At 55.8% G+C, this 14,310-nt stretch overlaps 1 protein-coding gene across 1 annotated transcript in view; it reads left to right on the plus strand.

The window, feature by feature from the left end:
- ADARB2 (adenosine deaminase RNA specific B2 (inactive)) overlaps positions 1 to 13,437 on the plus strand; it is a 227,355-nt gene extending 213,918 nt beyond the window's left edge. Inside the window, exons 5-10 of the mRNA XM_081556245.1 lie at positions 4,701 to 4,869; positions 6,068 to 6,219; positions 7,559 to 7,727; positions 10,435 to 10,616; positions 12,667 to 12,845; positions 13,261 to 13,437. Of these exons, the coding sequence (XP_081412371.1) occupies positions 4,701 to 4,869; positions 6,068 to 6,219; positions 7,559 to 7,727; positions 10,435 to 10,616; positions 12,667 to 12,845; positions 13,261 to 13,437 (1,028 nt within the window). The remainder of the gene's footprint in view (positions 1 to 4,700; positions 4,870 to 6,067; positions 6,220 to 7,558; positions 7,728 to 10,434; positions 10,617 to 12,666; positions 12,846 to 13,260) is intronic.
- Positions 13,438 to 14,310: the final 873 nt, after the last annotated feature.

Here is a 14,310-nt window from a genome sequence, read left to right on the forward strand (position 1 = left end):
TATAAATCGCATGGCAGAGTCAGGTGACTTGCGGGAAGCTCGCAGTTCCCGGTGGGGAGGGGACATCTCTGAGGAAAAAGCCTGTCTCCTTGTCGGGTCACATCCATCCTCAAGGCCCCCCACCTCTCGGACCATGTGACGCTGAAGGTTGGTCCGAGCAGCTAGACTTCCTTAAACCACTCTGTGGGGGGTCACGTGACCTCCAAGCCCTCGCGCCTGTGGGGTGCCCCGGTGCTGGAGCCTCTGCCCGCCGGACCAGGGGTCCCATACCACCCGCCTAGACCACTGTCTCAGCGTCCATGCTCCTTCTGTCTCTAGAAACATCTTTAAAATGCATAGGACAGAAACTGAATCTCTACGTCTCCAGGAGCTTCTTGACCCAGGTCTCTTGCTCCTGGGAGGGTGAGATGGGGTGTCTGAGCTCACGCTTTCTTGCCCTGGGTATTTTCCAGGGCTTTTCTCTGCTCTCTCATCCAGTATCTCTGACCAGGAATGTCCTAACTGACATCTGTTTGCAGTGGTTGCCCCACCCCTGCCATGGGAGGGCAGGGTCTTTTTCACTTGAACGCTACATAATTTCATAAGACTGTGCAGCCAGTCACCTTCTCTGACATATTTAAGTCATTTATTTTGCAATTTTTCCTGTATCATTTATCTGATAAATTCCTTCCTTCTTTCACAATTTTGTCAAATTTTCAACATTCTCAGCTAACTCCCTGTCTTTTACCTTCCTGTTAATCTACCTTTTACTCTGTGTTCCTGGAATTTTACAGGCAAGAATACTGGACTGGGTTGCCCTTCCTTCTCCAGGGGATCTTCCTGACCCAGGGATCAAACCTGGGTTTCCTATATTACAGGCAGGTTCTTAACCATCTAAGCCACCAGGAAAGACTTGCTGTTAATCTACCTTTTACTCTGTGTTCCTGGAAATTCCCTGTGTATGTGACAGCTCTTCAGCTGCCCCTTGTTCTAATTTTTGCCTGCTATCGTCTGCAACTCCTGTCTTGTCCTCTGGTTCCTGTTTCTTCAGAGGATGATGCTCTTCTTGTTTCACTACCGGCCAGTCTCTTCAGGTTTCTCTGACTCACCAGCACATTCCTGAGCCTGTCTCTGGTCCCTAATCACAGTGATTCCTCTGTGATCGGTGGCGTCTTTCTTTAGTTTTAGTTTTTCCCTTTTATCCTGGTTATAATTTCTGTATGAATATCCACATTTGTGAATAAAATATTGGTTCAATCATCGTAGGCACCGTGCACAGATTTCCCACCTGAAGAGAAATGCTGCCCGCCCTACCCACCCTGTTTCCCCCTGCAGGAGCCTCCTTGAGCAGAGTGGGCAGGAGTTGGTCATCCACAAGGGACCACCCGAGGCCAGAGCGAAGAGATGAACCTCCTGCCAGGCGTCCCTCAACCCCATACATCCTCTCCAGGGGGGCAGCCCCTGAATTAAAATGGGACGCAGGCTCCACCTGCCCTCAGCCTGACTCAGCATCCTGCTTTCTCTGCAGTCAGTGCTGGAAGGCAGGCCCATTTCCACGCCCTCCACTCCGCAGGTCCTGGTGGTCAAGCCCCGCCCCCAGCCACGCTCCCCCTGGAACCCCTCCTTCCCACGGGCCTGGAAACGGAGGAGAATCAGAGCCTCTGGACCCAAATCTGGACTATGTTCCGGTGGAGCCCAGGTCAAGCTCTGCTCTGACAGCGCCCACGCTCCCACGAAGAAGCAATTTCTGAGCAGCTGTTTGTCATGAGTCTCAGTTGATATCAAAATTGTAATTTTGATAGCATTTTCACATACGCCAATCAGTTGATTACTCCAACCCCAAGAAGTGGGAAAGGTGAGGATCTTTATTATCGATTTGAAGAAGTACAGACACCAAGACCAAGAGGCCAGGTGACCCTCGCATCTGATGGGGGCAGGGGGTGTGCGGAGCTAAGATGCAGCCACAGGCTCCAGTCCTTCATCCACGTGGCCCCGGACACAACTCAAGGCATGGTGCTGAAGATCTGTCCATGCAACTGCTTAGTTCTAAGGTTATGAAAGAGCCAGAAAAGGGGTTCCCTGGTTTATATTTTTAGAAGTTTACATTTAAACCTGTCTTTTGCCAGCCTGGCCTGCAAAAGTTAGAAGTTTTGGTTTCACTCTTTCCCATTTAAGTTAACTCTTTCCCATTTAAGTTAATGTGTAGCTTTAAACATATGTGAACACCTGGGATTTATACTACTACTACTACTACTAAGTCGCTTCAGTCGTGTCCGACTCTGTGCGATCCCACAGACGGCAGCCCACCAGGCTCCGCCGTCCCTAGGATTCTCCAGGCAAGAATACTGGAGTGGGTTGCCATTTCCTTCTCCAGTGCATGAAAGGGAAAAGTGAAAGTGAAGTCGCTCAGTCGTGTCCGACTCTTAGCGACCCATGGACTGTAGCCTACCAGGCTCCTCCGTCCATGGGATTTTCCAGGCAAGAGTACTGGAGTGGGGTGCCATTGCCTTCTCCGCCTGGGATTTATATCCACCCTGAAAAAACACACCTCCTTGAAGTCAGGCAGCAGAGAGCACAGCCCAGGACAGTTCCGTCCAGAATGCCAGGCCCTCTGGGCAGCAGCCAGGCCTGTCTTCTCCAGGAAAATTGGGAGCGCTAATGAGCTCAGTGTTGGAACGTCAGCCAACCTTTCAGAGTCGTGAGACATTAAGAGATGTAAGAGGTGCTTTGTTGCGTGCATTTTGCTCAGGTGAGCAAGGAGGTGGAGAGTTGGGCCAGGCTCTGGCTCGAGAAGAACTGGCACTTAAACACTGCTTTCCCATTGGCACTCGATAGATCCTGACAGATCAAATACAGTTGAGACTTCTTTCCATCACCAGGAGCACAAGGGAACATCCACCTTCACAGAGGCCTCATAGAGGCAGGATTCAAGAACTTTGTCCCCACATTCCCAAATGCTTTCTTTTCCTTTTTTCCCTGAATGACTAGCGGTTGCTTCGATAGTAAAATTAAAAGTAGGGTATTTTATTTATGCCCAGGAGGACACAGGGGAGATGAGTAGGAGCCAATGAACTGGACAGAAGCCCCGCGCTGCAGTGAAAGATGGTAAATGATGAACTGGATTCCCAGGAGTCGGTCATAATAACTGTTCAGTTGACGTGTCTCCATGGAGACACAGGGCACATTGAGATTCCAGGGGGCGGACACTTCGCAATGAGGAATGTGACGGACAATTGATTTTAAATCTGGGGTTTAAACTGTTAGTTTAAACCACAAAGTGCAAGATAGATTTACCACTGATCCCACATAGCATGCGTGCTGACTTGTTTATGGTAAATGTCTCCCCTTAAAATGGAGCAAGAAAGAACATGAGGACCACCCAGCCCACTCCTGGCTCACACGCAAATGAACAAGTGTTTAGTCTAGAAGAATTCACCAGGTCCCACCAGGTCGGAGCTCAACCAGGTGATGGGCAGCAGCCCTGACCGTGGGCTACATCCCAGAAATGCCTGTGTCCACCTGCATCGGGAAGGCGGCATGTATCAGGAGTACATGAAGAAGGGAAGATGACTGAACCTGGGCCATGTTCTTCTTAGATCAGTCGCTCCCATCAAAGCCATTCAGATGCCATGTGTGGATGGTCATCAAGTCATAGCCCAGCATTTAATTGCCCCAAAGATTTCATGGGGGAAGAAAACCAACTCCCTATTTTCTCTGGAGGCAATAAAACTATCCCCATCTTTTTTCCAGTCTCTAAAATTACAATCTATTTTTTTTTTTTTTTAGTGGAAACACAGCACTGTTTGTTAGTGAACAAATTAAAGAAAAAACACTAACATCTAGTGTTTGTCTATGTGCCAGGGGTGGCTTTAGGATGTTTAAACCATGTTATCTTATTCAACAAAATATTCCACATTCTCCCTAATTATGACCATCAGTTGTCCAAGCTGGGCACAGCTGCTTGTGAAAGAGGCAGCTGGAGGGAGGGAGGAGACAAAAAAAAGATAGAAGAAAGGAAGAAGTGTCAGCAAAGCTGTAGAGTTCATCAGCTCCAATTGCCCCCCACACCCACCAGGGCGGCTACAGGTCCAAGGATGTTCTGAGGGGTTGGGACTAATTAAGGCGCAAACAAGAAGCTGGGTAAAGCTATACCTTTGAAGAGCTTTTGATCTTCAGATACGTGTACTGGGGGAGGAGGGCCAATTGGCTCTCAGGAAAGCCAGGACTCAGGATTTAACCTGGAAATCAGGGTCTTGGCATCACCACAGATCGGGTTGGCTCAGGGTGGTCTCACAGTCCTGTCTCCTGTTCCGTGGGGCTTTGTGACCCCGCCCCCGCACCCTGGGGTTTAGGGCTCTGGACCCCCATCAGCAGGAGCTGCTTTCCTTACTTACATAACAATATCCCTCAGAGCTCCCCATGGACCTGCAAGCTTGGCTAGGAAGCAGCTTGCATGGCCCTGGATGGGACCAGAGGGGACACATGGGTGTCAGGCCCACCCCCAGGGAGTCTTCCATTTAGAGGGTGATCCTTGGCCACGGGCCGGGGAGCAGCAAGGTTCCCGGGTTCCCCAGCACCTTCAGTTGGCCAGCTGGCTGGCTATTTATAGATAAACTTGAGGCTCAGGTTGGGGGGAGGGCTGGGGACAGAGGAGGAGAGCAGACTCAGTGCCCAAGGGGAGGGCAGCAGCCGCGGGCTCTGATGCCTCCTCTGTCCCCCAGGCCTGGACGCCAAGCAAGCCCAGGTAGTCGTCCTGTCCTCAGGGACGAAGTGCATCAGCGGCGAGCACATCAACGACCAGGGGCTGGTGGTCAACGACTGCCACGCAGAGATCCTGGCCAGGAGGGCGCTGGTCCACTTCCTATATGCACAGCTGGAGCTGCATCTGAGGTAAGCACGAGGCCTGCGCCTGTGTCCCTCGGTCCTGGCGTCGCCTCGGTCCTGGCATCCCCTTGGTCCTGGCCGACCCTGCACCTCCCAGTGGTCGTGCCCCGAAAGCACGCGGCTCTTCACTGGGCCTTCCCAGGGGCGTCTCCCTTGAGGATCCCCTAGGCAGGGTCAGACTCTCGGTGGCCCCGAGCACAGCGGGCATCTTGGCCAGGTCTGCTGTCCCCCACATCCTCTAACACAGGGTCCCAGCAGTCGCACAGAGGAGGGACAGGCTCAGGGGTGCTTAGCAGACACACAAGGAGTGAGGCTTTCACACACTCTGGATATTTTATCCGAGCTCCTGATCTGCAGCTTCTCCTCAGTTCCAGGCCAGCAGTGGGTCGGCCAGGGCTGAATGTGGGGAAGAGAGCTGGAGATCTCGCCTAAGGTGGGGAGGGTTTCTGTTCTGAGCGTCCAGGTCAGAAATGTTTCCAAACACCCCTGACTCCAGGTGTGTCACCATGGCCCGGGCCTGGCTGTGCGCTGACTCCCAGCTGCAGGCTCGGGGCAGGGGGAACGGACACCTGGGCCCCCGCCCTGGGGGGTCGTGGGGAGGGGACCAAAAATGGCTGCAGAAAGCCAGGGCCGCGCGTTTGCCCCGAGGTTCTGGGGATCTGTGGCTGGGGGCCTGGCGCAGAGTAGGGAAGCAGAGAGGCTGGTGGGACACCTAGGGGTTCCCAGGCTCCGCCTGTGTGAGGAATCCATCAGCAATGAGGCAGGACATGTGAAACAGCTGGACCCGGAGAAAGGGGGCGGTGACCGGCAGGGCAGGGGTGTGGGCGGGGCCGCTAGCGGCCGCAGCCGGGCTCCTCCGTGCAGAGGGGGCTCCTCCGTGCAGGGGGGCTCCCCTGTGCGGGCAGCCGGAGAGGTCCACGCCCTGAGTTCCTGGGGGGCCACTCCCCTCTCTCCCCATTCTCCATCTGACTCAGAACCTGGTGCAGTGTAGGTGTGGTCCCCTCGGGAACCTGGGGCCCCACGATCCCCGGTACAGACACGCGATCGGGGTCACAGCCCCGAGGACGCAGGGCAGGGAGGACCGTGGAGGCCAGACCCAGGGGGGTCCACGCGGGGGGGAGACACGCGCAGGGTGCGCGGGCGGCTGTGAGCCGAGCCTGGGGAGCCCAGCCCGGGCTGAGGCTGAGCGCCCTCCTGTCTGCAGCAAGCGGCGCGAGGACAGCGAGCGCTCCATCTTTGAGCGGCTGAAGGAGGGCGGCTTCCGGCTGCGAGAAGGTGTCCTGTTTCACCTGTACCTGAGCGCCTCGCCCTGCGGAGACGCGCGCCTGCACTCACCCCACGAGCGCGCGGCCGAGCGTGAGTAAGCGGGCTCCATCACCAGCATCACCAGCATCATCACTGTCACCTGAGTCCTAGTGCCATGTAAAATGGCAAAGAAGAGATTCAGGCTCTACCCGGGGGAGAGCCGGCATCACTTGGCTGTGCCACCCCCAGGCTCAGCCTCTCAGCTTGTTTCTTCCTTCCAGAGAAGACTCAGAGGCCAGTCCAAACTGGACCTCACATTGCCAAGGACCTGGTTGGTAGCACAGTCAGTCACAACCTGAAATCTCTCTGAGTAGTGCAGTGACTTTCTTCCCCAGAGATGGCCTCTGGGTGCTATGAATAGGTAGGAAAGGAACTTCAGTTCTTAGAAACCATGAGAAAATATGCCGAGAATTATCTGAGATTTGTAAGAGAAGGTGCCCATGTAAACTCAAATGTCATTTATTGTTTGGTACCTTCAGTGAGGTATGCAAAAAAGTAATGCATTTTCACAATTCTAAAACTTACATAGAAACCTTGTAACGAAGGCATCTACTGTCCATCCATGTCATCTTGTGTGTATCAGTGCTGAATATCACTATGATATTTCACATATAATTTGCATGCAAAACAGTTAAGCATTTCTATAATACAATATAATGCAGACTAAGTGCGTAGAAATTTTTTCAAAAGACAAAGTAGTAAAGTTAATCTTCGTCTTATTCAAGCTAGTGCTTCATGTAACTGTGGTGTGTGGGGGTATGGGGGCTCTGGAGAGGAAAGATGGGGAACAGTGACAAGGCAGCACCCCACCTGCTGGCATCACTTCTGGGCATAGAGTTGCCCCCCACACCGGACCCTTGGGAGCAGCTCTGGGCTCCCAGGTCCCATCTCAGTCCCTCAACCTAGGAGGGAGGTACCCCCACTATCCACGTTTTTAGATGAAATAACTATCACAGTGGTCTTAAGTAGCTTTTCCAAGGCTACACAGCTGGGAGACCATAGAGCCAGGACTCGGATTTAGACTGGGTTTGCAGCCCACTGCCTGGGAACTAAGAGTGGTTTCTGAATGGCCACAAAGGGCGAAAAGAACCTCTCGAGGTAAGAAAGAGCCCAGATGTCGATGCTGTACACACGGCTCCTCCTCTGCCCCACCTGTGCTCAGTGTTCAGAGATCAGATGGCTGCAGAGCCTCTGATGGTCAGTGTCCAAACTGTGCAAACCAGGGCGGAGTCGTGTCCCAGCTCCTCCACGTCTACATAAGCCCGTCCCTCCCAGAGGTGCTGCCTGGTGCCCCCCCCCACCCCTGTCTTATGCGGCTCTTGTTTCTTTGTGAGGCCGCCCTTCCCACCCACTCCCCTCACCCACATCTTACGCGGCTCTTGTCTCCTAGTGAGCAGCAGCAAGCATCTGGCCAGGAAGTTCCGGGGGCACCTGCGCACGAAGATCGAGTCGGGGGAGGGGACAGTGCCTGTGCGTGGCCCGGGCGCGGTACAGACCTGGGACGGCGTCCTGCTGGGCGAGCAGCTGGTTACCATGTCCTGCACGGACAAGATCACCAGGTAACAGCCCCTCTCCTCGCGCAAGAGCCGCCCTGGTGTGGGGAGGGGTATGAGGGCTGTGGTCCCAGAGGGCGGCCTGGTCTGATGCTGAGGTGCACCCTGGGGTCCTGGACTCTGCTCACATCCCCTACCTTCCTGGAGGGTCAGGCAGAGCCATCAGAGGGGCAGCTGGGGCTCAGAGAGGCAGACACCCAGGGACTTGGGGAGCCGGGCAGCGGGGACCCCAGGCCCTGACCCTGCCCCTGCACATGGAGGTGGCCCAGGTACACTTGGTGCCCCTGTGGCTTCCTGGGCTACATGGCAGGTAAAACCTGAGCCCCTGTAAACAGGGATCTGGAATCTTGAGGAAAATGACCAACAGGCTGCAGGAGAAACAGGGCTGCTTACTGCCCTGGAGGGACCAACCACCCTGGCCCAACCACATAAACCAAAGCACTGATTTCTGCAGCAAAGAGAAGTGCCTGTAGCATCAGCTGGCTCCTCTGTCAGAAGAAAACGCGCCCTCCCCTGTGATGTTCTCACCCCTCATTAAGAGGGAAAAGCAGCTGTTTCCAGCGTAAGGGAGTCCTCCTGCTACCCCAAGAGCGCTGGGCTTCTGACTGACCCCAAGAAAGTGAAGTGGACAGGTGACGCAGAATTGAAGATTCACTGTCTCTAGGACCTCAAACATCAGGGGACAGAGAGTGAAACTCGCTACAAGGCCAGAGTGGTGTGGGACATCGACAGTTCCCACAGACATGGCTGGTCTTTCTGACCTGGCTATGAGAAGTGATCCGAACCCTCCGTCAGAGGCGAACACTGAAACGCCACCTCCTGAAAGGACAGGGAACGGGTTTTGGGGGTCTTAGCTCTTGTCTCTCAGAGTCCAGAGGCTTATAAAAGTCTAAATCTTCTGGAACTAATGTTCCTTTAGATATGGTTTCTAATTTTAAGAATCTGAACTTGATTATCGATTGCAATGTGTCTTTAAATGAACAGATTAACACTTTCTCCATAAAAATGAACTGCAAGTAGTTACAGCTGCTGTCCAGGGACTCCTACACTGAGATCTTGGGCCGTGGGGGTCCCTCCCTCTGAGTGTGAGCAGGGCAGTCTGGGCTGGGGCTGCCCGGGCAGTCCCATGGGTCCTCTGGGCACGGAGAGTACGTCCCTAATTAAAGAGGCCAGCTTCTTCCCAGGATCGCCCCCTCAGGTATCGCTGGTATTTCAGTGACCGACAGACAGACACAAATGTATTTCTTTAGGATTATCTCACTGAAACCAGATCTGGAACTTTCTTCCCTGTCAACACTGTGGAAACCAGATCTGGAACTTTGTTCTCTGTCAACACTGCGGTAATATCACTGTTGGAACTAGAGGAAAGGCATTCTCCCATTCCCTCCAGAAAACTGAAAACTCTCCAGTTTGTGTTCAGAGTGACTTCAGCTTTATCGATGACATTGGCTGGACAAGTTAAACTCCTACAGCCAGGCCAGGAGAAGGCTGATGGTCTCTGCTGCGAAGGTGATTAGGAGGAAGCCAGATACAGAATTTGTTTGTCTTTAGACAATCCCACAGCCAGAGCCATTCAGATACAGTTTTGTTCCAAGCCAGTCCACAGACGGCCTCTGGAATGCTGACCTCATCGTTTGAGAAAGGGCTTTGTTATCCATAGGGATGTCCACTCCCCTGCATCTCATGCCTCCAGCAATGTCCTCTCCTTCACACATTTCAGATGCCTTCTCTCTGGGAAAATCGCCCACCAGACCCCAAAGGACAGCCCTCCACTCCTTTCAGAGAGACAGGATGTGACTCAGAAATGACCACAATCATTTTTTTAAGTGAAGTTATGCAAATCTGATACGCTAAAGTAAACGTTTCATAAAACCAATGACTGTTTAAATTGTGGGACTAAACTGTTTGTGTGTAAATATTACCTTTTATATTCCACTTGAGTTTTATGTGGGTGAGCACATTACTTTAATGACCCGCACTTACAGAGGGGGGGACGCGCCTCCATCCTCGCCAGCCAGATGGCTGCCTTTTCTTGCATGAGATTAAAAGATGTTTCTCATTCACCTCGATGCTTCTGAGGCAAATTAATATCGCCAGCTAAATTGCTTGTGTTTTTGGAATAAAATTTAAAGAGAACTTTTTAAGGCAATTGGTGTCACAGGTTCCCAGAGCAGACTGCTCTCCAGGTAGGCCTGCTGGTTTGAGTGTTCAGTAATTAATGGAAAGAATTCTGTGTTAATTGACTGCTTCGGGAAAGGGAAATATAATGACTCCTTATTAATCATGAAAGGAAATGTGCGGCGTGGAGGCCCCACAATAATCGCTCTAACCGTAGAGAAATGTTAATTAATGAAAAGAACAATGATGTAAGTAAGAAATTAGCTGCGCGATGCTTGTATGGCAATGGAGGCTGGATTTTAAGCACGTTATTTAGAATGGAAACTGCAGAATGCTGCCTTAAATAACACATACATGGAACCTTGTTCCACCCAAATTTGGGGGAAAGTCTGACTAGGGCCCTGTCACCTTTGCTGGCAGATGCCAACATGCACCCAGAGCAGCTTTCATTTCGGAGCCCCATGCTCTGCTCAGGGCCCCTGAAGTCAAACCAGCCCAGAGGCCAACAAGCTCGTTGGGTCACTGGAGCAGGCCCCGCCCACTGCCAGGTTCCCTGGGGCCAGGCACCCAGGGCCTGACCCCCATCTCCCCCCAGGTGGAACGTGCTGGGCCTGCAGGGCGCGCTGCTCTGCCACTTCATTGAGCCCGTGTACCTGCACAGCATCGTGGTGGGCAGCCTGCGCCATACTGGCCACCTCTCCCGCGTCATGAGCCACCGGACCCAGGACATCGGCCAGCTGCCTGCCTCCTACCGGCACAACCGGCCCCTGCTCAGCGGTAAGGCGGCCATCCTCAGATGCATACCCCTGTATCCAGCCACGGGCCCCAGGTCAGGTTTTCCGGGTTGGGCCCATGGCCGCTTAAGACCCAGCGCCCGGTACCTGAAAGACCAGACGGGCAGATGAAGGCGCCGGTGACGGTCCAGGGTGGATTCCCCGCATGCGCGGTGCCACCGTCAGGGCTGTGTCTGCGGGGCCACGGAAGTACAAGCAATGAGCACGCGTGTCCAACGGGGGAGGGGACCCAGGGCTGCGGGCCACCCCGACCTTATCCAAGAGCAAGTCCCTGAGTGTCCCCCCAGCACCCCCACCCTGGGAGGGGGCACAGCTCGGGGTCCTGAGCACCAGGAGTTACATGGCCATACCACGGCAGCTGCCTAACTCTGGGCTCAGTGGGGGTGACCCTCCACCCCAAGGAGCCTGTCCTGACCGGCAGCCCCGGGGAGGCAGAAGAGGGGCGTTTCCGTGCTCCCCCTGCTCCTCCCCTGCAGGGGGGCCAGGCAGATGCGTGTAGACCTACAGGGACCAGCCACTCCAGGGCTTGGGCTTGGACAAGATCCTCAGAAAGAGGAGACAGAGACAGTGGCGGGCTGTGGTGAGAGTCAGCCTGGGAGCGCCTCCCGGGACCCTGAAATCGTTCACTTAGGAGCCGAGGGGCACTGGTAGTGCCCACAGGGTGGCAGTGAAAACAGAAGGCACTAAGCTGTGAGGGCACCTGCACGCCAAGCCAGCTCCCCAGAGGAGGCACCTCCCACCCCTGGTCCCCCGCCCCCTCCGTGGTCGCCGGCCAAGGACAGCATCTCGGACCCCAGAGCTCAGACAGGGCAGGAGAACATCGGGGCTTGAACTGCCTGGTGCTCAGAGACCCAGGCTTCTTAAGCACGAGACCCTGTTCCTAAGACCTGCAACCCTCTGCCAGAATCAGGGACCCCCCCCTCAGATGCCAGGGGTCCCCAAGGCCAGAGAGGGGCCTTGGCAAAATGCAGGGAAGCCGTGGGACAGGGATCACAGGGGCCGTCTAGGACCATGGCCCAGCTTTCCTCGCCATAACCTTGGGCTGACCTGTGGTGGACGGGGTCCCCTCACACACACCCCCACCATGAATGGTGCCTGCAAGTCTGACCCGAAGCTGTGCCCAGGGGTCCCCAGGCCTGAGCCTAGGCAGGTGACGGCCACCAACAACCTGGGGGTGGCTCTCCTGGGGGGTGGGTGCCACAGGGGCTGGGTTTGCAATGCAGTGACTTCCAGCACCAGGCACTGCTGCCCTGGGAACTAAGAGGTCCCGTCCACTGTCCAGCCATCCAGCCATCTGCTCAGGAGCAGCAGGCTATGGTGGAGCAGCGTGTGGACAGGAGAGGTGCCCAGTGGCTGGATCCGGGTGTCGGGAGGGCCAAGGGGGCGGGGGTGGGGAGGGGCTGGGCTGAACACCCTGCAGTGTCAGGACCATGAACACAAGGCCCAGGGCGTCCTCTGCCCACTCCTGTGTGACCCCAGCCAGACCCGGGGACTGGCCATGATGGCTGTACACAGAGTGGAAGGGTGTGTAGGGCACGTGGCCAAGGGCCCAGGGTCAGCGCCCCTCCTCGAGGCCTCCATCCTCCGTGGTTTAGAATCTGCAGCAGCCCCTGGGCTTACAAGGAACTGGTTTAATGCTCTGCTGTCCTGAAAGGCAAACACAGGCTGGTTTCCAGTTCACGCTGGGCCCTGGTTACCTCGCCATGCCAGCAGCCCTGCACCCTCAGGCCTCACTTCTTTTCACTCCATCTTGTGTCCATGACCCTAGCATCCACCCCATAGGAAGCTGGCATGCAGCGGGCACCCCATGAATACGTGTTCTCAGGCAGCCTTCCCATGACTCCATCCGTTCCCCAGTCCACAGGACAAACATCCAGAGAGGGGACGCATGGGCTGTGTCCTCATGGGACAGCCTTGCCTTCAACGCCCTGAGTGCGCCCGAGCCCAGTGACAGCAGCCGTCCGCCCCTCCCTCAGCCCTGGTCCCCGCTGGGCGGGTGGCGCTCACACCCGGCACCTGGTCTCTCTTGGCAGGAGTGAGTCAGGCAGAGGCGCGACAGCCCGGGAAGGCGCCCCACTTCAGCGTGAACTGGGTGGTGGGCACGGCAGACGTGGAGGTCATCGATGCCACCACCGGGAGGCGAAGCTGCGGCCGCTCTTCCCGGCTCTGCAAGCACAGGCTCTCGGCGCGGTGGGCACGGCTCTACGGCAAGGTGGGGGCCGCTCCCTCCCAGGGTCTGAAGGCAGGGGGTGGTGGGGGGCACAGGTGGGACCAGGTGACCGCGGACACACCAACTGGTCTCCCGGGGACCCCGGACATGGCCCCTCCAAGCAGGTCTCCCACCCGCAGCAGGCTTGCCCTGTGGCCCCAGAAACAGATGGAAGGGGGCTCAGTGGTGAACGGCTGTGGCCAGCCCAGCCTGTGAAAAGTCCACGGGGACTTCAGAGTCAATGTGGTTCCGGTTCAGACAGACGGAGACAAATGCTCCAAGGTTAGGTATCCCCAGTTACGTGGCAGTGAGTGTCGGGGCCTCAGACGGGCCAGCGAGCAGCTGGAGCCCCCACCACGGCCCCCACTGGGCGGGCCGCTCCCAGCAGGCTCACGGCCCCTCTCGCTCTGTTCCACAGCTGAGCACCCGGATCCCACGGCACGGGGACACGCCGTCCATGTACTGTGAGGCCAAGCTGGGGGCGCGCACCTACCAGGCCGTCAAACAGCAGCTGTGCAGAGCATTCCAGAAGGCTGGCCTGGGCACATGGGTGAGGAAGCCGCCGGAGCAAGACCAGTTTCTGCTAGCGCTGTGAGGCCTGCAGGGCAAGCTGCATGCAGCGGGCGCCCCCACGGTGCTGACCTGCACCAAGCGTTCGCTTTCCTCTGGTGTTCCAGAAACACGCCTGTCCAAGCTCAGGTGAGCAACTCGCCTTGAGTTAGGGGCGTGGTGCTTCTCTGACGGCCACTCCCAGGAGGCCAGGACCAAGGTTGCCCACCACACCCCGCTTCCAGCACAGAGGGCCCGTCTCCCTCCCCCATGTGTCCAAGGGAGCTTCCATTCAGGCCGGAGGTGCCAAGTGCTGCCTTGAAAAGTGCCGAGGTGCAGCTGGTGAGAAGCAGCCAGGCCCACCCTGCGCCCCCGCCCCGCCGCGCACCTCCCGACTGAGGGGCTCCCACGAGCACAGTGTGTGGGACTTCAGGGTAAGCCACGAGTGAAGAGAAAAGCCATGGGCTCCTCCCCAAAGAAGCCAGAAAGCGCGAGCTGTCACATTCATCAGTTTCAGTTTTTATTCCACTTCCTTTCAAAAGGACTTGAGGTGCATGATATTAAGGAGCCCCAAAATAGGACCAGAGAGTGAACCATTCTCACAGAGCAAAGGGTCAGTTCCCAAAGCACCAGGGCCATGATCAAGGGCCTGAGGAACCCACCTGCCGACATCCGGTGACGAGGGTCCCACACCCCACACCATCGCTCCCACCGCTGCATCCCTGGAGGACAACGACTCAATAGCGCAGACAAGGTCTGAGCCATTTGGGGTCGTCTCATCCCAGACCGAGTCCTGCCCTTGTGACTGAGCTTTATTAGAAAGCAAGCCCAGAGCACACGAAAACTGCTGGATCTTGGTCCCTGATCTTGGCTCTCCGATCTCCGTCCTGAACAACAAAACCTCCACTCAAGCAGCTGC

Source organism: Giraffa tippelskirchi, chromosome 13 (genome assembly GCF_054371585.1).
Source record: "Giraffa tippelskirchi isolate mGirTip1 chromosome 13, T2T-mGirTip1v1.2.pri, whole genome shotgun sequence".
NCBI classification, from domain to species: Eukaryota; Metazoa; Chordata; class Mammalia; order Artiodactyla; family Giraffidae; genus Giraffa; species Giraffa tippelskirchi.